The sequence below is a fragment of the Rhincodon typus genome, chromosome 10 (genome assembly GCF_021869965.1).
Source record: "Rhincodon typus isolate 14 chromosome 10, sRhiTyp1.1, whole genome shotgun sequence".
Lineage (NCBI taxonomy): Eukaryota > Metazoa > Chordata > Chondrichthyes > Orectolobiformes > Rhincodontidae > Rhincodon > Rhincodon typus.
Genome location: NC_063341.1, coordinates 24,968,275 through 24,991,629, shown reverse-complemented (window position 1 = coordinate 24,991,629; position 23,355 = coordinate 24,968,275). Strand labels below are relative to the sequence as shown.

Sequence of the window (23,355 nt, the reverse complement as noted above, 5' to 3'; positions counted from 1 at the left end):
AAACTCTCATGGCCTGGCACATTCCCCACTCACCGATTACCATCAAGCCAGGGGATCAACCCAGGTTCAACAAAGACAACTGGAGGGCATATTAGAAGCAACACCTAAAACTGAGGCGTCAACCCAGTGAAGCTACTACACAGGACTACTTGTGTGCCAAACAGCAGAAACATCTAGTGATAGACAAAGCTGAGTGATTCCACACCCAATGGATCAGGTCTAAGCTCTGCCGTCCTGCTACATTCACTTGTGAATATTGGTAGACATTTAAACAAGTCACTGGACAACCATGCTCCCCATATATACCCATCATCAATAATGGGGTGTCCAGCACATCAATGCAAAAGATAAAGCTGAAACATCTGCAACAATTTTCAACCAGAATGGCGGAGTGGATAATTCTTCTTGACCTTCTCCAGAATATCCTCTTCACAGCATCACAGGTGCCAGTTTTCAGCCAATTCAATTCACTCCATGCGATATCATGTCATAAAATAGCTGGAGGCACTGTATATTACAAAAGGTGTGGGCCGTGACAACGTTCCTGCAATGGTACTGGAGATGTATGCTCTAGAACTTGCTGCACCTCCAGCCAAGTTGTTCTACTACAGACACAAAACTGGCATCTGACAGTGGAAAATTGCTGAGCCATGTCCTGTACACAAAAACCAGAACAAATCCAACCCAGACAATTACTGCCCCATCTGTTTACTCTTAATCATCGGTAAAGTGATAGAAGGTGTCATCAACAGTGCTATCAAGAAGCAGCTGCTCAGTGATGCCCAGTTTGGGTTCCACCAAGGCCACTCAGCTCCTGACTTCATTACAGTCATGGTTCAAATATGGGCAAAAGTGCTGAATTCCAGGGTGAGGTGAAAATGATGTCCTTTGCCATCAACCCCCAACATCTGACCAAGGCAAAGCTGGAGTCAATGGGAATCAGGCAAAAAAAAATTTTTCATTGGAGTCATACCTGGCAAAAGAAAGATGGTTGTGGTTGTTGGAGGTCAGTCATCTCTGTTGCAGGATATTTCTGCAGGAGTTCCTCAGGCCAACCATCTTCAGTTTCTTCAATGGTCTTCCATCCATCATAAGGTCAGAAATGGGAATGTTTGCTGATAATTACACAATATTCAGCACGATTCATGACCCCACATTGAAGCAGTCCATGCCCAAATGCAACGAGATCTGGACAATATCCAAGTCTGGACTGACAAATGGCAAGTAACATTCACGTACACAATGGCGATGACCACCTCTGGCAAAAGACAATCTTATTTTTGCCTCATGACATTCAATGGCATTACCATCTTGGAATCCGCCACAAACTATATTCTGGGAGTTACCATTAACCAGAAACCTAACTGGACTAGCCATATATATACTTTGGCTACAAGAGCAGTTCAGAGGCTAATAATCCTGCAGTGGTCAACACCTCCTGACTCCCCACCATCTGCCAGGCACATGTCAAGAGTGTGATGGAGTATTTCTCACTTGCCTAATGAGTGTATCTCCAAAGACACTGAAGTAGCCTAACACCATCCAGGACTAAGCAACCTGCTTGACTGGCATCACATCAACAAACCTCCACTCCTTCCACCACCAATGTTCAGTAGCAGCAACAAGATCCATCTACAGGATGCTCTGAGAAATTCACCCAAGGTCCTTAGACAGCACCTTCTAAACTATGTCCTTCTAGCTGGAAGTGGTCAAGGGTAACAGGTATATGGGAACTCCAACATCTGCAGGTTCCCCTCCAAGCTACTCACATTCCTATCTTTGAAATATATCACTGTTCCTTCAGCATCACTGGATCAAAATCATGGAATTTCCTCCCTGATGATATTGTGGGTCTACCTCTAGCACATAAACTGCAGTGATACAAAAACGTAACTCACCACTATTTTCTGAAGGGCATCTAGGGATGGGCAATAAATGCTGGCCCTTCCCATGGAAAAATTTTAAGAAACACTTTTTGTGTTGTGAATTCCTGCAATGGGCAAATGACCAATGCCAAGAAGTTCTTTTTCTTTACAAATGAAGCTGATTAATTCTCAGTTAATTGAGGCAGATTGGAAGTGGAAACAAGTTACAGAGACACAGACATTCAGACAGAGAGAAGGAAAGACATAGAAGCGTGTGTAGTTGCTCTCCCCAGAAGAGGTTGCCTGTTCTCTGCAGCAAAAAAATCATTTTTGTAGAAAACCAATTAACTTCCCTGCAGTGGTAGTAATGAGCTGTGACTTTTGAAATGATAAAATCAGAGATATTTCATAAGTGAACCACTCACTCCATGCCTCTTACAAATCACAGGAACTAGAGAAAGACTACAGCTAGCCAAAGAAGAATGATCTCAACATTGGATTTGGGAAGCTAAGACTACTGAACAGACTTCACATTTTTACCTTCACCAATAATCCACTTTTCCATCTTTTTGTGTATAAGAGTTTCAAGGGGAGTTTTGAAGGAGATTATAATCTTTGTTAGTTGTATTACATGCCAATAGTTTATGTCTGTTTATTGCTCAAAAAAAAGGCTGTAAGGAGAAGCCTGGAAACTATAGGCCTGTAAGTCTGACACTGGTGGTGGGTAAGTGGGAGATGATTCTGAAACATAGGGTTTACATGCATTTGGACATTGATAAGGAATAGTCAGCATGATTTTGTGCAAGCAAACTTGATTGAGTTTTTTTAAATCAAGTATCCAAAAAGATTCAGGAGGGCACAGTGGTAGACGTTGTTTACTTGGACTTCAGTAAATTCTTTAACAAGATTCCGCATGGTAGACTAATTAGTAAAGTAGATCACATGGGATTCAGGGTAAGCCTGCCAATCGGATACAAAATTGGCTTTACGATAGAAGACAGAGGGTGGCGGTGGAGGGTTGTTTTTTGGACTGGAGGCCTATGAAAAGCTGTGTTTTTTTAAAATTCATTAATGGGATGAGGACGTCACTGGCTAGGCAGCATTTATTGTCTATCCCTAATTGCCCAGAGGGCAGTTCAGAGTCAACCACATTGCTGTGGATCTGGAGTCACATGTAGGCTAGACCAGGTAAGGACGGCAGGGATCGGTGCTGGGTCCACTTTTCCATTTATGTAAATGATTTGGATGAGAACATAGGAAGTATGGTTAGTAAGTTTGCAGATGACACCAAAATTGGTAGTATAGTGGACAACGAAGAAGGTTATCTAATATTAACAAAGAGATCTTGATCCATTGGGTCAATGGGTTGGGGAATGGCAGAGTGAGTTTAATATGGATAAATGTGAGGCCTTGCATTTTGGTAAAAAAAAGTGACAGGATTTATACAATTACTGATAGAGCCCTGGGTAGAGTTGTAAAACAGAGAAACCTACCAGTTCAGGTACATAATTCTTTAAAATTTGTGTCACAGGTAGACAGGATGGTTGGGAAGGCATTTAGCAGGCTTGCCTTCATTGCTCAGGCCTTTGTGTATAACAGTTGGGATGTCATCTGGAGGTTGTACAGGATGGTGGTGAGGCCTCTTCTGGAGTACTGTGCACAGTTCTGCTTGCCCTGTTATAGGAAGGATATTATTCAACTGGACAGCATTCAGAAAAGTTTTACCAGGATGTTGCTGTGAATGGAGGGCTTGAGATATAAAAATAGGCTGGTAAGACAGGGACATTTTTCACTGGAGTGTAGGAGGTTGACAGGTGACCTTATTGAGGTTTATAAAATCATGAGGGGCTTCGATAAAGGTGAATGACAAGGGTCTTTTTCCCTAGGGTGGGGGGAGTTCAAAACTAGGGGGCAAATATTTAAGGTGAGAAGAGAAAGATTTTTAACAAAGGACATGACAGGCTGATTTCTTACACAGAGAGTGGCTCATGTGTGAAGTGAACTGCCACAGAAAGTGGTGGATGCAGGTACAGTTACAATGTTTAAAAGACTTTTAGATAAGTTCATGAATAGGAAAGGTTTGGAGGAATATGGGCTAAGCGCACACAGTTTGGGAAATGGTTGGTGTGGACTGGTTGGACAAGGGTCTGGTTCCACACAGTATGACTCTATGACTTGCAAATATAGTCAAATTCATTACAAGAAGAATATTACTTGTTTAGTGAAAAATCTGTTTTCTTGCAACCTTGTTTGGTTATTCGGGGCACTGTGCGTACCTCAAAAAAAACCTAACATTTGGTATGATTTGAGGAATAGAAGGGCACCATTTATGACACTCTACCCTGGTGGGTCATAACACCTTATTAGCAATACAACTTCAACTGCTTGATTGACAATGTTCTTCATTGGTAATGCTGATAATTATTCAATAATCATCTACCCAGAAATGCAAATATGATTCTACCTTCTACGCTTTAATCCAAACTATCCCTGCAAAACATGTTTCCACACCTCTTCCACACTCACCTCAGATAGTAAATGTGAGGAACTTATGGAATTTTTTGATCACGAAAATCAAGATCATCACTTCTGACATACCTGCGAATTCACTCCATTACCTTAGCTCCTCGGACAAAGCTCCTCAAAAGTTTCCCCACTGCCCTAGTCATGCATTTATTGACATTATATCCCATTTTCTGCAATGTTGTCTGAGCTTATGTTGTTTTTAAGACTCCCCTCCTGCTCCCTCAATCCTACATTAGTCAAATGTTGACTACCCCATTTCCCTTTGGACTTCATGCTAACTCACATTGTTAAAAATTCCCTTTCATTAGGTAATGTTACCCTTCCTTTCAAATCTGCTGACATTTGCCCTTCCTCAAAATACTTATGCTTGATCCCTCCATACTTACTCATTTTTGCCTGTTTCCAAAGTCCTTTTCCTTTCCAAAGTCTTTGAACCTGTTGTTACTTCCTAAATCCATGTCCATTTTTCTCCACAATTATGTTTAAATCTCTCCAATGAGGTTTCTGTACTGATTACAGTACCGAAGTGGCTCTTGTTAGAGTCAAAAATGACCTTCTTTGTAACCTGTCACTCCTCATCTGCTTGACATACTTGCAATGCTTGATACAGTAGGCCACACCATCTCCTCCAATGCCTCTACTACATCATCCAGGTGGGCAGACAGTCCTGGCTTGATTCTGTTCTTAATTTTCTAATTATAGCCAGATTATAACCCACAATGGCTTCTCTTCCCACAATAAAGTTTTCGAGGTATCTATACTTGGCTCCCTTCTATTTCACACATAGATGTACTTTTCTGTAGTATAATCTGAAAACGTAAAAACATGTTCCTCATCTAAAATGTTGGCAGCAGTCAGCTGTATTTTATCACTACCTCTTTGAACTCAATTGTCTCTGATAAATCACACTTCATCTGACATCCAATATTTGGTCATTTTCTCCAACTAAATGTTGGAAAGACTGAAGCCTTTGATCCCGCCACGCATTCTCTCCCCTACCTCCCTTTCTCTTTAGTTGTGTAGGACGATTTACAACTTTGGTGTTATGTTTGACTTGGAGTTGAGTTTCCAATTACATATCCACATCATCACTACGACTGCCTACTTCAGCTTCACAACATCATTCAACTCTGGCCTTCCTTCAACTCATCTGCTGTTGAAACCCTCACCCATGCCTTTATTTTCTCTTGACTTGACAATATTCCAGTGCACTCTTAAGCAGTTATCTTACTCCAAATTAGATTTATCCATCACCCCTATCTTTGTTGATCTTCACTGCCTCCCCGTCCTATAATATCAAGTTTTAAAATTTTTATTCTTGTTTTCATGACCTTTTCTCTCCTTATGTAAATGTCTGGGATCTCTCCTCCCTAAGGAAACCTGTCTATCTTTCTAGCCTCCTTTAAGATGCTTCAAAAATCCTAGCTCTGTGCGCACATTTTTGGTCATTTTCCTTAGTGATATGGAGCACTGAAGGAGCAAAGTAGCAAAAATGCCTTTCATTGGTATCATTCTTGCTTAGCCATGTGTTTTACTAGGTTAGTGCATGCTCTAAATTGAAACTGTTGTTTTAGGTAGCTTAGTATCACTTGCTGAAAGTGATGAAGACATTAGCAATACAACTCAGGAGTGTCGGCTCTTTGTGTCACTCCCTACTGTTCAGACACAAGCTCCGAAGTTAACCAAAATAGATATTAAACAGTTTTGTATTCTCTTTTATATCATAAAGACACATAATATTGCATTTTTTGTTTAAAATAGAGCCCCTAACACACGTAAAAACTGAGACATGTATTAAAAAAGGGTTCTGACCTGATACATCCAGGAAGGTTTGTGCACGCCCAGTGCCAGCACTATTAACTGCTATGCATTCATAAAGCCCTTCATGTACTGCAGAAACATGAGGGATCTCCAAATGTGCAGTGGCAGATTCCCTTCAAGAGAAAAACAGGAGATTAAATCAGGTGAATTATAATAAAATACACAATCATACTAATAATAACCTGTTTGAAAGAGGAAAACAATGTTAACCTAATAGAACCTCAATAATTAACTGCAATAACTTGTTATTATTTTGTGACGTTAATGTAATAAAATTTCTCAAGTCACTTCTCAGGAAAATTATAAAGCAAAATTTGACACCATTTCAATACAGAATTTGGAAGCTAGAATATTCTTGTCCTTTAAAGTTGATATGTAAATAACAGTTTTGAGGTTCTTATGGTGCAGCGGCAGCATCTTTCCCGCTCAAACAAGAGGCCTGGGTTCAAGTCCCACCTGCTTTAGACGTGTGTAATAACATCACTGAACACTTTGGTTAGAAAATATCTACAAGTTACATTTTCTCATACCAATAGCTACAAAGTTCTTGATCCTAAGGAAGGAACAATTTTAACTACACTGTCACAAAGTCAGGAACACATAGATTAACATGTCAGAGTGCAAAGTTTTTAAAAGCTGAACCATGGATAAGTTATAAAGCAGAGGTCGACCCCCCCCCCCCAACTGATGATTAAAACCAAAACACCCAGAGAGGCGTGCCTTGCTGTACAATCAGTTAAAAGACCGCCCAATCTGTTATAAAGGAGTGGTTAAATAAAAATAAACACCTGACACTCACTTTATAAATCAACAAGTAATAATTTATTTATGTAACTCTAACAATGAACAAATTAACTCTACTATTAACAAACCGAATAAACCCTAACAACTAACTATTCCCAAACAAAACAAGATTATAAATGGCATGTTGTTCCAATAAATACAAATGCCACTTATATCAAATAAAATTTAAAGAATTAGAATTTAATCTCTCAAAAATTATAGACAGGTTATGTCTTCCAAAATGTTCTGTGTCTTCTCCATTGATCTTCTGTCAGAAACACCTTCTCCATTGAATTCTCCATATTCTGTCTGGAATATCAGCAAAGAGTGCGTGGTACCTTTGTTAATTAGATGACGCTTTCTCTAAGCGCTGAGAGCTATTCTCTTAGCAGATGGCAGTTGGATCTCCCCTGATTTTTTTCCAATACCCGCGATAAAGCATCCACAATAACATTTTCACGACCCACAACTTGTGTAACCTGTAAATTAAATGCTTGTAACATATGACTCTAACAAAATAATCTGGTGTTCTTGTCCTTAAATGTTTCCAAAAATTTCAAAAGGATTGTGATCGATATACACAACCATCTCTGAAATGCTGTAAGGCCAGTACCATTCAATGGTTGAATTTTTTTTCTGGTGGATGTTGAGTTTTTTTTGAAAAATACATTATGAATCCTTTTCTGAGTAGGCTTTATGACATAAATCCTTTATTGTCTCAACCTCTATTGTAACTCCATTAGTCTTTCAGAACTAAACACCTCTGCATGATCCTCTACTTGCTTAGGTTTCTCCTTTCCCATTTCATCAAACAGGGTGTCAGTTAACTGGACCTCAACTCCTTCGTCTTTCCCTTTTGTTTTCCCTTCTTGCTTTAACTTATAACTGTGGGATCTTCTCACCACACAGCCTGGAAAAATTCCAGGGTACTTTTCTCTTAACTCGTCAGTTCCCTGGTTTTCTTTCGGCATTTCCGTGACAATAGACGTCACTCCCACCTTTGATCCGGCTATAATGTTTCCAAGAACAAACTGTATTCCTGGACTCGCCACTCATTTAATCACTCTCACTATCACTTCCTCAGTTTTAACTGGACTTTCTAGCCTTATCTTACACAGGGGAACACTAATTCTCTCTCCATTTATTTCACTGATTATCACTCTCTCAGGCAACATTTCAGAAGAAGTGCAAATACTTTCATTTCTTACTATTAGAGACTAAACAGCTCCCGTATCCTCAATATTTTTAACTTCTTTACCTACTCTCCCTGTTCTACCTGAATAAACCTTGTCCACACAGGTGAAGTCTTTGAAAAGATCTGGCACGATCTTACTACCTAGTCCGTGACTAGGCTGTGCACTCTCCTGCAGCTCCTCAACTTCTCTTGGGATTTCGTTCACTACCTCAACTAATCACACTAGTTTAGCCTCTTTTACCACATCCTTTTTCCCAGTGCCTTTCTTAACCTACCAGCACTGTGACTTTGTATGTCCCACCTTACTGCAGTGAAAATATCTGAGGTCTTTCACCTCTTTCCCAGTCTCTTGGGTTTCTTTTTTGAAATGTGGTAAACTGTTCCCAGTGTGATCTACGTTTTGTTTTTCATTGAAGGATCTCTCTCTTTCACAATTTCTATCGCTCACGGAATGAAATTGCTGTGGAAGCTAGATTTTGATTTATACACTAATGCGTATTCATCTGCCATCTCTGCAGCTCTTCTTGCTGTTTTAACTTTCTGTTCCTCAACAGGAGTCCTTATCATTTCTGGAAGTGAGTTTTCAAACTCCTCCAGCAGAAATAACACCTCTAATATCCTCATATGTCTATTCTATCTTTAATGCTCTCATCCATCTATCGAAGTTGCTGTGCTTAATTCTTTCAAACTCAATACAAGTCTCATCTGGTTCCTTTCTTATATTTCTGAACCATTGTCGATATGCTTCTGGTACCAATTCGTAGGCACTCAAAAAAGCCTGTTTTACTTCTTCATATTCTCCTCATGGCTCCTTGGACAGCACTGTGAACACGTCACTAACCCTGCCTACCAAATTGGTCTGAATTAACATTACCCACACAATCTCTGGCCAGTTCATCTGTTTAGCCAATTCCTCAAAAGAAATGTAAAGGCTTCTAGATCGTTTTCATCCAATTTTGGTATTTTTTTGACATATTTGTCTTTATCCCCACCAGGTTTTTGACTACGTTTGCTCATCATCACCCTCCTCCTCACTAAGCCTATTCTTCTCTACCTTCATGTCCATCATTTTAACTCAGCTATCCTGTCTAATTTGCAAATTCCAAACATCAAACTCTCTCTCTTTCTCTCTTCTCTCACTTTTTGTCTTTACTCTGCTTGAAACCGTAATTCAAACAGTTCCTTTTCCTGTTCAAGCTGCTTCATCTACAATTGAATTCTAACCATTTCTAAAGATTCTGTTGGCCTTTCCAGCAAATTTAATTGTTGAGCTGTTGCTGTAATTACCTCTTCCTTTCTCACAGACAAAGGCAACCCCAACACTCGCTTGTCCGTCAATTCCAGCAGCTGCTCCTTGCTCACCTTTTATAACACCCCCAAAGTCACTTTTTCCATCCCCATCAACGCTTAGTGACTGAAAGAGACATTAACTCACTTTTGATTTAACCAACAATCAGCAACCAAAAATAAACAGATTTTCAGCTTCTCACATAAGTTTTATTCAAAGATCTAGGACATTAATCCCCAAGTCTGTTTAAATCTGCTGGGACCTTGCGTACCCTAAATCTGTCCAGATCCATCTAGATCTGTCCAAATCTGTTCAAATCCATTCAACTCCCAGACCCAAGCTGTCCAGATCCTGGACCCGAGCTGCCCCAGATCCCAGACGAGCCCCCGATCTGTTATAAAAGCAGAGGTCGACCACCTCTGATAATGAAAAAAGAAACACCCAAAGAGGCGCGCCTCGCCCTATCATCAATTAAAAGAGCCTCCAATCTGTTATAAAGGAGTGGTTAAGTAAAAATAAACACCTGACACTCCCTGTATAAATCACCAAGTGACAATTTATTTATGTAACTCTAACAGTGAACAAATTAACTATACTATTAACAAACCAAATAAACCCCTTCTAACTACTAACTATTCCCGAATAAAACAAGATTAGAATGGTATGTTGTTCCAATAAATACAAGTGCCACTTACATTAAATAAAATTTAAAGAATGAGAATTTAATCTCTCAAAATTATAGACAGGTTACGTTTTCCAGAATGCTCTGTGTCTTCCTATTGATCTTCTGTCAGGAATGCCTTCTCCATCAATTTTGAGAGTCAGGAACACGTTTTCTGTGAATTCTTCGGTCTGGAATATCAGCTAAGAGTGCCACGATACCTCTATTAATTAGACGATACTTTCTCTAAGGGCCGAGAGCTGTTCTCTTAGCAGACAGCAGTTGGATCTCCCCTGATTTTTTCCAAATGCCCTCATCTTTGATTCCCTTAATGACAGATCAATTTCTTACAATAGAATTAGTCCTATGTTGTCAAAAACCATCAGATTTAAATTTAAACAGTTTTTGGTACCTAAGGGCCTGGTTTAAATTAATTGGCTAAATTTGAAAACCTTGTGTCTTGTTAAAAATGCTGCTTTGCCTGCTAACAGTATCGCCTTTTGATACAAATGTTTCAATTCAGGTGCTCTGTACCTGCAAACCCACAGGCATCATTTTTGAATCTCTAAGCACAGAAAAAGCACATCAGTTTTTAAAGGGACCGCACACTGCTTTCACCATTGCATTTTACAACCACCAACAGTTTACAACCAATAAATTCTAACCTCAAGTCTTCCAATCCATAAATACTCTACCCAACTTTGCAACATATAACACAAACTTTATTATGAATTTGGTATCCATTGACACTCTTGTTGAGTTACAATTGTTTAAACAATGAGTGTGACTTTATTTTATAAATCAAGCAATAGATTATCCCAAGGAAAAGAACTCTAGAAATCACAAGTTTCAAAATCTCCCCTCCCCCTACCGCATCCCAAAACCAGTCCAGCTCGTCCCTGCCTCCCTAACCTCTTCTTCCTCCCACCTATCCCCTCCTCCCACCTCAAGCCGCACCTCCATCTCCTACCGACCAACCTCATCCCGCCCCCTTGACCTGTCCATCCTCCCTGGACTGACCTATCCCCTTCCTAACTCCCTACCTACACTCACCTTTACTGGCTCCATCCCCGCCTCTTCGACCTGTTTGTTTCCTCTCCTCTATCCCTCTTCTATCCGCCTCCCACTCTCTCCCTATTTATTTCAAAACCCCCTTCCCCTCCCCCTTTTCTGATGAAGGGTCTAGGCCCGAAACGTCAGCCTCTCTGCTCCTATGATGCTGCTTGGCCTGCTGTGTTCATCCAGCCCTGCACCTTGTTGTCTCTAGAAATCTTGCTTGCCTTTGACATGGAGAGGCTTTACAAGATTTTTAGATCTAGTCTTTCCATGAATGATTAGAAAGATCCAGAATGATCTGGAAGGTTCTCAAAAACGAGTTAAGATAAAAATAAACTTCAGAAATAAGAAACTCCAACTCATGCCATACAGACATCAACTCCAAGAGTCTATTGACAGTTTGTCAAACGATGTCACAGCAAAAGGCACAGTGCAACTTTTTTAATGAAAACTGTCAAAGAAGCCCATTCAGTTCATCATTGCCCTACACCAACTAAAAACTTTTGGAAGGATCTTTTAGGCAAGGAACTGAGCCATACCATTAAAATATTACTTGAGGATAGACTTGAGGATAGTATGAAGCCATAGTGGTAGGCAACAGCAATTACTTATTTTAGGCACAGCCAATACAATTGCTATGGTCAGCAAAGCATATCAAACCAACTCAATCATATGCAGTTCATCACAACTATCAAAAATCTGCCCAGCGTGTTTTTTTTTAAGCTATCTGTAAAGCATGTGGTATTAAGGACATTAAGTACACGTGCAGAAAATCTGGTTTCAAACACCAAGCACCAAGCCAGACCCCAGAACAAAAAAAAGAGATGGCACAACACTAGCAGCAAGAATGAAGTGTTAAGATGATGCACAAACACTTCAATGAGGTTCAGAGTCAACCAAGGAGGAGGCCAGTTTAGAATACGATCAGGATTTCATATGTCACACAATATTGATGGTATAAGGTGATCAGAAGCATTAATATCTTATGTCCTGACAAGTCAGTACAACAAACACTAAATGCTAAAATCAACACAGGAGCTCATGCATCCTGAAAGACATGTACCTCTGCAAACAGCTTATGCTACAGCCGATGAGATGCCACTCACAGCATTGACAGAATCACACTGGACTGCCATTATGTAAGCTCATTTTGGCTTCTGAAAAATCTTCTGGCTGGTCAATCCAAATGGTCCACCAATGGCAGATTTACCTATTTGCACAGATCTTGTTGCAATCACAATTTGAGAGATTCAAACCACAGCCACAATTGCAGAATAGAATACACATGATGCATCGGTCAATGATCTTCAAAGATATGACTTTGAGTGAGATAAAGCTAGGTACCAAGATGACTATGTCTGATATGCTAAGCAGAGTACCCAACCCACACAAAGACCGAAATATTCCTCTTGATCTAATGTTGATGTCCTAGAGGTTCTTAACGTTGATCAGTTACACTTTGGCCAGAGCCAGTGAGTGTAGTTGCAAATCAGCAGCTGCCAAAGATGTTCAGCTACAAAAGTTGCTAATGATCATTATCCAAAGAAGTCTGACAACATTAAAGAACCCGAGAAGATTGATTCATTTAGACATGGATGAATTTGATATATCGCAAGTCATTTTCAAATGGAAATAAATCCTAATACCAAAGACATTATGCCTAGGTATCATGCCTATTTTACAGCAGAGGCACACAAGATGGTGAGCTTGAGTCAATGTATTGGCTAGCATTAAATCAGGATATTCAATGGCTTGTGAATGTATATGAGACATGCCAAATGCATCAAACTCAGCAGGAAAGCAGATCTCAATATCCACAAAATGTTCCATTCACTTCTTGGATGAAAATAACAACAGATCTATTCACAGCAAATGGGAAAGATGACATTCTTGCGACGGAGCACTTCTGAATTTTCCATTGTCCAATGACTTAGCAACACAACGAACACAACCACAATGAGCACGATTTTCAGTTTGCTCAGTGTCTCAGATCAGATAGTGCCTGACAGTGGACAGCAGTACACTGGCAAACTGTTTCAGACATGTGTGCCAATAGGGAATGGCGCATATGACTTCATCATCCCACTAACCACAAACAGTCTTAGATATCAATGATCATTAATTGTCAAGAAATGAAGCAAAAATGAAATGTTTGTGCATTGCAATGTTAAAATAAATCTCCATGTAAGCTTCATTTGGTAGTCTCAAAATGTATTACAAAGAATGCACATTATATAATCTGTTGTGTTTTAAGCTACAAACTTGGATGGTTACAAATCATAATCCTGAACATTGCATGTAACAAGACAATAACAGGTCAAATATACATACTTGAAAAAGTGATCTGTTCCTAGCTTTGTACCAGCTCTGCTGAAACGCAATGTGAAGGGGATGAGGCTGTCCACGTTACATATGATATAGCCCGTCTGTAGATAGTATCCTGGAGTCTGTGCTGGCATCGTGACCTTTGGTGGACCTAATGAAAAAAGTTGAAATATTGTGCCTTTTCTAATGTAACTCTTTAAAGTGCAGTCAACAGATTTTCTTAATGATTTCTTATCAACTGTGCTACATTTATTGAAGCAAATTGCAAATCTCGAGTTGCTCCACCTTGGCTACAGGCATTTAGAGAATCTTGTCAAGTGATAATATGCACTATACATCATCTGCCAAATCCCCTTTTAATGTTACTAAGGTACTTCCAACAGTAGATTGTCAGAGGCAAAATCAAAGAATATACCATACTTGACACTGGTGGCACCTGAAACCAACCTCAAATCATTCACTCTTGTCTCCAGAAGAAAAATGGCATCACTGGCAGACATGAATATCTGCTGTATTTCAGGTATGGGCTAGTAATTAACATTTCCTCAATGGCCAATGGCCAGACTTTCTCCAGACTTGGGGCTAATCAGCAGCTTATGAATAAAATTGGCAAACCTGATTTGAAGCATGTGCACTCGCACAATGAAGCATACTTTGCTGATAACATTCTGCGAATTCAGGACACGAAGACAACACAGACTACAACACAAGTAGATAACAAAGTGTGGAGCTGGATGAACACAGCAGGCCAGACAGCAGAGGGGCAGGAAAGCTGACATTTCGGGTCAGGACCCTTCTTCAGACCCTTTTCTGAACAAGGGTCCCAACCCGAAACGTCAGCTTTCCTGTTCCTCTGATGCTGCCTGGCCTGCTGTGTTCCTCCAGCTCTACACTGTGTTATTACTGACTCCAGCATCTACAGTTCTTGCTATCTCTACAACACAAGTGTTTGCATAACATGAATGGATGTAGTTTCAAAATTAGGGGGAATGTATTAGATAAGTAGATTGAATATTCATTTGTAGGACACAGAATGAAGCTTCTGCTAATGACTGGATTTAACAGATTGCACAAGAGTCAGTTTCAAGGCATGGACAATAATATTTCACAGAGTTTGGTGCTGTACTTCTGCTCTGATTGTTTTCAATGGGCATCTTGATTCAAAGCTGTATCTGTCTATTTAACAACAATGAAAATATGCAATGCCCACACTTATGCAAAGTTATTGATTTTTAATTCAGTCATGGGATGGGTGCTGGGCTAATATTCATTGCCTATTCCTAGTTGCTCTCAGGAAGGTAGTGGTGAGCTGCCTTCTTGAACCAATGCAGTCCCACAATGCCATTATGGAGGTGGTTCCAGAATTCTAACTCAGCAACATTGAAGGAGCAGTGACATATTTCCAAGTCTGGATGGTGATTGTCTTGGAGAGGACCTTCCAAGTGGTGATGCTATCACATATCTGTTGCCCTTGTCCTTCTCGGTGGGAGTGATCATGGGTTTGGAAGGAACTGGTTAAGAAGCATTTGTGATTTTTTTCTGTGCATCTTGTGGATGGTGCACATTGCTGCTACTGAGTATTGGTGGTGGAAGAGTTGAATGCTGATCTGATGCCAATCAAGGGTTTTGCTTTCTGCTGGATGGTGTCAAGCTTCTTGAGTGTTATTGAAGTTGCACTCCTCCAGGCAAGTGGGGAGTATTCTATCACAGTCCTAACTTGTGTAAAGGGGAAATGGTTTGATTCTCTTTTGTGGGACATTGTCATGGTTAGGCACTTGACTAGTCTGTATGTTACATGCCACTTGTCAGCCCAAGCCTGGATATTTTCTAGATTTTGTTGCATTTCGGCTTGCACTGCTTTCATGACTGAGGAGTTATGCATTGTGCTGAACATTGTGTAATCATCAGCATAAATCCCCAGTTCTGATCTTATGAAGGTCAGGGGAATTAATGCTGCAAATTGTTGCAACAGTAACAATAACAGTTGCAATTATTAGTCATAGTATTATCCTGCTCCTACTTTTCTCTAATAACGAGGAAGAAATGCTAGAAATGGAGTCATTATTAATATTTTAAAAAAGATTTTAAAAACTCTAAATAAGTAGAAAAAATGGAAATAGAAATACATAAATTACAGTTAACTTTTCAATCAACTTCTCTATCAGAACAGCTCTGAACCAAGTCCAAAAATTTATTTAACCAATCTTAAATTCATCCAGATGAGATGATTATTCTCAATAGAAAGCATGTACATGAAAATGAACTTCTCTTTTACCTTTCAGACGTTGATGGGCCTGTTACATATTATTTTTTTTTTTCCACAATCGTCTGCATTTTATGTGACTGTGATTTCTGCTTCTCTTTGTTACCATCAATCTTAATATCATGAGAACAGGCAATAGAACAAATCACTTTTCTACTAAAGACAAGAGGAGGGGATCTTTTATGAAATTTAACTCCCAATTTTATCTGGGAACATTAATCTGGCAGGGTAGAGAAAGGGGGCAAACATAAAACTTCACCTCACAGCATGAGTCACGAGTGATTTAAACTGTCATTGAGCAAAAGATTTAATGTATTGATATTCAACCATTTCAACTTTAACTCCACTATCATCTTGTATCTCTCAAGCAGAGGGAGTTAAATTGTCCCCAGTCAATTACAAGTAACCTGAGAACACAAAAGAAATTCAGTCCAGCAGTCTTTTTGATTCAAAAAGTACAATTTATGGACATGAACATTTTCTTTGATGCAGCTGAAGTTGTGAAATATCACTATGCTCAGAGTTGGGTACTAGAATGCCAGTTCGGCTACAAGATGATTATTTGCATCAATCCATCACTGACCATAATTACTTCACTACATTAATCACTTGGAATTTCCTAAACTACTTCAATCAGAACTTCTTTCCTCTAACTAAACAAGTACAAATGGGAGTGCAAACTGTTCTTTGAAAGTAAATTGGAAATACTTGTCTGGACTTGAAGCATTTAATCAATCCAGCATTTAATGCTTTTAGCAAAGATTACTTGCAACAAGCTTCAAAATGTTTGAACAATGCATCTAAAGTAATTTTTTTTTTAAAAGATGTGATCTGTAGATCCCTGAAGATTCAGTTGATAGAATCATTGGCGAATTGAGCTAAAAAGAAGAAAGAGCTATTTCTCATGCTGCTCCGTTTGAAGACATTATGTCATCAATAGGAAGGCAAAAAAGTGGCCTCAGTGCCACAGCCTGGGTAAGGAAAAATCAGCTTAAGTCCTACTCCTAATCGCTTTCAGGTGATCCCTGCTGGAAAATTGAGAGAGTACTTGGATGTTAAATGATAGATTGGACCATGGTCCGTGTGACTGCTGATGCTTCCCGCATGGAACATTGAGTAAAAATTTCTGGTTGGGTACAGTTTCTGGAAGATATCTTTAGGAGAAGCAATTTGTGCCACCACCCTATCACGATCCAAAACACCCCTGACTACATGAGGATTGAAGTTGCTTCCTGTGAAACATATCCATTCATTTGGGTGAAAGTCTTCCAATATTCTACCTAAGGAATACCTCTTCATTTAAATTGCAGAGGGGATAATCACATGGTCTATTAATACAACATAGTAAATTGTAGATAAAAACTGAAAGATCTGCGAATGCTGTAAATGAGGGACAAAAGCAGAAGTTGCTGGCAAAGCTCAGCAGGTCTGGCAGCATCCGCAAAAGTTTTTTCACAGTTCTGAGGAAGGGTCACTGGACCCGAGCATTAACTCTGATTTCTCTTCACACATACTGCCAGACCCACTGAGCATAATTAATAGATGTCTATTAATAATATTACACAGTACAAACTTATCCAATGCAGCAAAAAGTGATTTTAAAAAAAACAGTCCACAGAATTAAAGTGTTTTAGGTTCTTTCCAGCATGGTTCCATCTTATCTTATCTGGAACAATAAAGGTGTAAAAATAAACTGTGAGTGCCAGATTTCTGAAATAAATTCAAGGTGCTAGAGAAACTCAAGGGTCTGGCATCATCTGTGGAGAGAGGTCCAGAGTTAATGCTTCAAGTCCAGGGTAACTCATCTTTGTAAGTGACCGACCTGGAACAACGTTGGAATAGGACACACCAGATACCCTCTGGAAAAGGTAACCCTTTGAGTCATAGCCAGTTATCTTCAAAAAGAATGCTTCATCGGGTGGAATAAATTCGGTTACATTCAAGATGCTATAAGGCTTGCGGTCAGGATAATACTTCACGGGAATAGTCTTCAATGTAATGCCCGAGATGCCAAGAAGTTCCACTTGATCCACTCTAGCAGGAGGAATGAGTCCAGTTGTATTCAATAATAAATATGTTGATATACCTGTAAGGACATGCAATATGGGACACAACCGGGAAACACAAACAGTTTAAAATTGAAATATTTCAGAGTTAAACTACTTTTCAAAAATGTCATCATTTGAAATAAAATGAATATATAGTACAAATAGTTTAACATTTAATCTGTCATATGTCTCAGGAAATTCTAAATTTTTTGTGCAAGTTATATCTGTCAGTCTTCAATTCACTCTGATATCAAAACAACAATAAAATGCCTCAGCAGTCACGTACAATTTTTGAAATAATTTACTACAATAAACTATAGTAAGTAAACAATAAATAAAACAAAAAATGCAATCACTAGTGAAGGTCATTTCTTCTTTCATTTGGGAAATGGGGCCAATATTAAAAAGATGGGTTTTGATGAGCAATATCAATGGATTGACACTTGAATGTCTGAATATTTACCTGGCTACATCTTAAATCAAATAAATATTTGACAAAAACAATACCTGTAATCTCTTTGGATAAAGTCATGGAAACTAGTCCACATTATCATACAATTAAAAAAGATTTGTAACAAACTGACCTTGTACAGGTCTGTTGCCAATCTTTTTAAAATTCATTGTTGGTTTTCTGGAAAATCCAGCTCGAAAGTCAATGGCACTGAGTCCTGTGACTCGCACCGAATGTCTTCCACCACTTGTTGTCTAGAAGAAAGATAATGCAAAGAAAGATCTAAGTCATATATTAGAATGAGGCAGTGCACTCCAACAATTATAAGACTTTAGTTTGTACCAAAATGTTGTCCTGAAGTCCTAGCAGTTGGAGAGAGGGGTGCATTGCTTAAAGATACATTGACAACGTACCTTCAGTTTCAGATACACAGTACCTGCAGTTCAGATCTCAGCCAATTGGAATCCTATATAGAATGTAAAGCAGGTGGCCAATCTGATCCAGCCAGTTTCCTGCTGGGTGGGTTAGGTTAAAATTATTCCAAAAGGCTGACACTGTTGCCATGTAAAAGGAGCAACTACTTTTTAGTTTTATTTGAATCTGGTTCAATACAACCAGAGGGGAAGATGCCTAGAGGAAACTGGTTAGGTAAATAACCATTGCAACTGTTCATGCAACTTCTCCTATCTGGCTGTGTGCATCTTTAATAGATCATTCAGAACAAACATCCACTTCTAATGTGCATCTTTCAGGGCATATATGTTCTTGTATGAATACAATTTGCTATGAACTGAATCACAATGCAAATTTTCAATTTAACTCAACACCCTAAAGAATCAGGACAGCTTCAGAAAATGCTACAAAACAGCAACATTCAAAAATTTTGAATCCCACATAAATTGCTAAGTGGTTGTAATAGCATAAGCATCCTATCTAAATGTATTTTTCACCCCATGCCTGCAACAGTTGGCAGATAATTTGTTGCAAGTTCATTGTGTTTTTACACCAATTTCCTCTCTTCCTCCCAATACCTGGGCTTCCTCCAAGTCGCAACTGTCATTTCCATCATCTTTAAATATCTCTTGTATGAATTTTTGTCTGTGATGTGCCATTCAGTTGTACCAGGTTGAATCTGCATAACAATTTATGACAGATAAAACACATTGGAAATTATGATTTTTTTTCCCCACATCACAATGCCTGAGTAGTTTGTTATGAAGGCTGCTTTCACGTGGACAGTTAAAATGTTCCAGTATAAAATTTACAGCCGGTATGCATCAATATAAGCATCATGTTGGTAAAGCAAATGATGCAAAATATGCTGTCATACCCTATTTGTATCATTATTCTCTTCCTGGTTTACTAATGTAGGTGACTATTCAAATACCATCATGAATCTGTTCAATCGAAACATGACAGTTAGTTTAAAAAGTGATCTTACAGACAATGGTTGTGTTCTTTAAAAATCCAATTTAATTGTTTTACATAATTGCTGCTGTCAGCACGTATATTGGACCAAAGATTTCCAACCATTACAAATCAATTTGCACTGTGAAAGATCACAAGATCAAGAACTTTTTGATCAGCACATTGTTATTTTATGACTGCTGCTGCACATTCCACAGCAATCAATAGGTTCTATAGGCAGATGTGATGTCAATCCTAAGTAGTCATGAACCTTGTGAATGTATTCATTCTGGAGTCCTATTATGACAGTCAAAATTCTAATTTAATTTTTAATAGAGCAAAATGTTTTAGAGGCCTTTAGATGTGACATTTGTGGCTGTGTATTTAATTACACTGAGTTTATAGTCCTAGTATTAGTCATGCAGCATGGAAACAGACCCTTCAGTCCAACCAGTCCATGCAAACCACAGTCCCAAGCGAAACTGGTCCCACCTGCCTGCGCTTGGCCCATGTCCGTCCAAACATTCTTTATTCATGGATTTATCCAAATGTGTTTTAAACATTGTAACTGTACCCACATCAACAACTTCCTCTGGAGCTCAGTACACACAAAAACAACTGTGTGAACAAATGTGTTCCACATGTCTTTTCAAAATCTTTCTCTCCTTACCTGAAAGATATGCCTCCAAGTCTTGAAATCCCCCACCGTAGGGAAAAGACATCTGTCATTCACCTTATCTTTCTCCTGCATAAGTTTATACACCTCTGTAAGGTCACCTTAACTTCTGACGTTCCAGTGAGAAACAATCCAGCCCCACCTTACAACTGAAACCCTCCATTCCTACAAACATCCTCATAAAACTCTTCTGAAACCTCTTTACATTAATAATACCATTTCTATAACAGGACAACCAGAACTAGACACAGTACTCTAGAAGAGACCTCATCAACATCCTGTACAACTCAATATGACGTTCCAACTCCTATACTCAATGGTCTAACCAATAAAGTCGCGTGATAAACACCTCCTGAGGCACTAAGCCTTTTATATTCTCTACTAAATAATTCATATAATGTCAAACAAAAGTGAGCCCAGCGCCAATCCCTATGGAACACCGCTGGTCGTAGGCCTGCAGTCGGAAAAATAACCCTTCACCATCGTTCTCTGTCTCCTGCCATTACACCAATTTTGAATACAATTTGTAAGCTCATCCCGAATCCCACAAGATCTAACTTTATTAATTAGTCTCCCATGTGGAGCCTTGTCAAAGGCTTGTTGCCAAAAGAATGGGTGAATAGACTGCGGTAAAATCTTTCTAAATTATTCTTATGTATTAAAATTGTGGTAAAGCACAACATATCTTGGTAAACTGGCTTTGCATTTATTGGGGACTGAGTGATAGTTGACTGGCTCCAGTTCTGATTCTGTCTGATCTCAGACCCATGAAAATCCTAAGGTTGTCTTTGATTTCATTCTAGCAGCTGTATCTGCTCAGTTGTCCCTACCTACAAGAATGAACTTGGGAAACAACAAATAATTTAGTTTGAAGTGGACTCTTGGAAAATGTATTTCATTGTTTCTTAAAATTGAAAACAAATGCTACGCAACTGCTAACTGAATGCCTTTACACTGCAATAACCGTGCTGTTAAGAGAAGCATGTTTGTAAGCTTGCGCATATTGGAATATTAATGTTGAACCAGGAGAAGCTGAACCAATGTAAGACCAACCTCTCAGCAGTCATTTCATCAGAGATCAGAATTTATTTACATAATTTGCTTTAAATGTAACTCAATCAAGCCATAAAAAGTCTGATCATACCTTAGGTCTCAGAAACAGAGTCTAATAATGAGAAAAGAGGTTACAATAAATTGATACATTTAAATAATTTGACCAAAGTTAGGCGATTGTATGCAGGTTAGATCATCCAATTATAGATATCTTATTAGATATGCCAAGAAGACACCAGAGATTAAAAGTTGATAAGAACCATCAGACCCAGCAAAACATTCAAAATTCCTCTATCATCTCAAATTCACAGTAAAAACACGCATCAGAAAAATAAAGCATTTTTCAGCTAATTCTTGCTCATTCCTGAGAAACATTTTTCAAGATAAATAATTCATTTGTTACAACAGACTCCCGAAGCATAGAATGAACAGCTAAATGTTGCATAAAGGTTCTGAAGGGATAAATGTTCATGTTCCATTGGACTCACCAATCGCCTGATGTCACACACGATCAAACAGTGGAGACACAGTTCAACTTCTAGCCTTCAGAAGGAGCAGATATATCTGTACTAGTTCTCACAAGACCTGGTCATCATGCCCAATCAAATCTTTTTGCTTATTGCTTTCATGCAATAAATCTTCTTGTAATCTAAGAACACTTTCTCATCTGGAGATATTCTACAGTAGTGCATCTTCCAGCACAAACCAATACATAAGCCCAAGACAAAACAAAGAAAAAGGAGGATTAGTGCAGTGAGCACTAATTACTAAAACATCATCTAAGCAATCAAACAGCCTGTGTCTTGGCAGAATAAGCACGTGCTTTGTAGCGTGCTGCGATGATCCGAGTCAAAAGAATTATTCCCCTCATTATCCCATTGTTGCAGGTGCTTGTGCCAAACTTTGATTAGTCCAAGTGGTATATTGAAACCAGAGGAACCATCGAGTGGAAGTCATACAGCAATTTGTTTGCAGTGTTTACTAACAATTAAAAGTGTACACTTCTATTATTTTACAGTTACAGGCATTCTATGTAAAACAAACATTGTTATTTGCTTGTTTCAGATGCCCGGATCCCTTTAGTGGTGTCAATACAGAGACCAAGTATAATATGCGACCAAAAGATGACACTAATAATCTTTTTGGCAGCTTTTTGCAACTATCTTTATTTGCTGTTCAATAATTGCATACTGCATCCAGGTTGATATTTTGTCCTGATGCAAGGTACAACTTAAATCACATCAAGTTGTCTAAGCGATCTATTTCAAGACTCTAATTTAATTGAGGTCATTTGGCTAAATCCATGCCAGCAGTCAGCACTTGATGCCCGAAATATTACACAAATGTCTATAAGTATGGATATGTCTTAAAACCAGTCATCTTTCAGAGTATAATCGACCAAATCACTGAATGTCTGAATAGAACCCATCTTGCCTTGTTTCACAACTATAAATTTGTGATTTTAATTGTTCACATACATTTGTGGCCACATTTTCTTCATAATTATATATGGGTGGAATATTTCCATATTAGTCACACAGACTGGCTTTACCAAATTTATAATTAGTTGTCTTGGCGATTGCAGTCTGAACAAATGCATGTCACTTCAGTAATTACTCTTCTGGAAATCTGTTTTCCAGGGGGTCACATAGCAGTTGAATAAATTGAAGGATTGCAGTAGTGTCACTATCACAGTCTAGAGCAGTGAGAACCTTCTCACCTTCACTCCAATAAAGAGCTTCACCTAGATACTGAGTCTTCAGGGTTATTGATCTTGACCTTTTCAATCTGCATAGCTTCAATTGTTGTCAAACAGCTCCTCTGCAAGAATATGCACAGCCATGCCAATTCACTAAGAACCTGTTTCCAATGTACAAATTGTGACTGACTGGTTGATTGCAGAGCCTGTAACAGTTGATCTTACCGACAGCCTGCTT

The 23,355-nt window shown here is 38.9% G+C and overlaps 1 protein-coding gene across 1 annotated transcript in view; it reads right to left on the bottom strand.

The window, feature by feature from the left end:
* The window catches only part of hmcn1 (hemicentin 1), a 578,667-nt gene that overhangs the window by 413,600 nt on the left and 141,712 nt on the right, over nucleotides 1–23,355 (bottom strand). The window contains exons 7-10 of the mRNA XM_048602072.1: nucleotides 18,416–18,536; nucleotides 17,606–17,869; nucleotides 13,527–13,671; nucleotides 6,204–6,325 (exon numbers count right to left, since the gene is read on the bottom strand). Of these exons, the coding sequence (XP_048458029.1) occupies nucleotides 6,204–6,325; nucleotides 13,527–13,671; nucleotides 17,606–17,869; nucleotides 18,416–18,536 (652 nt within the window). The remainder of the gene's footprint in view (nucleotides 1–6,203; nucleotides 6,326–13,526; nucleotides 13,672–17,605; nucleotides 17,870–18,415; nucleotides 18,537–23,355) is intronic.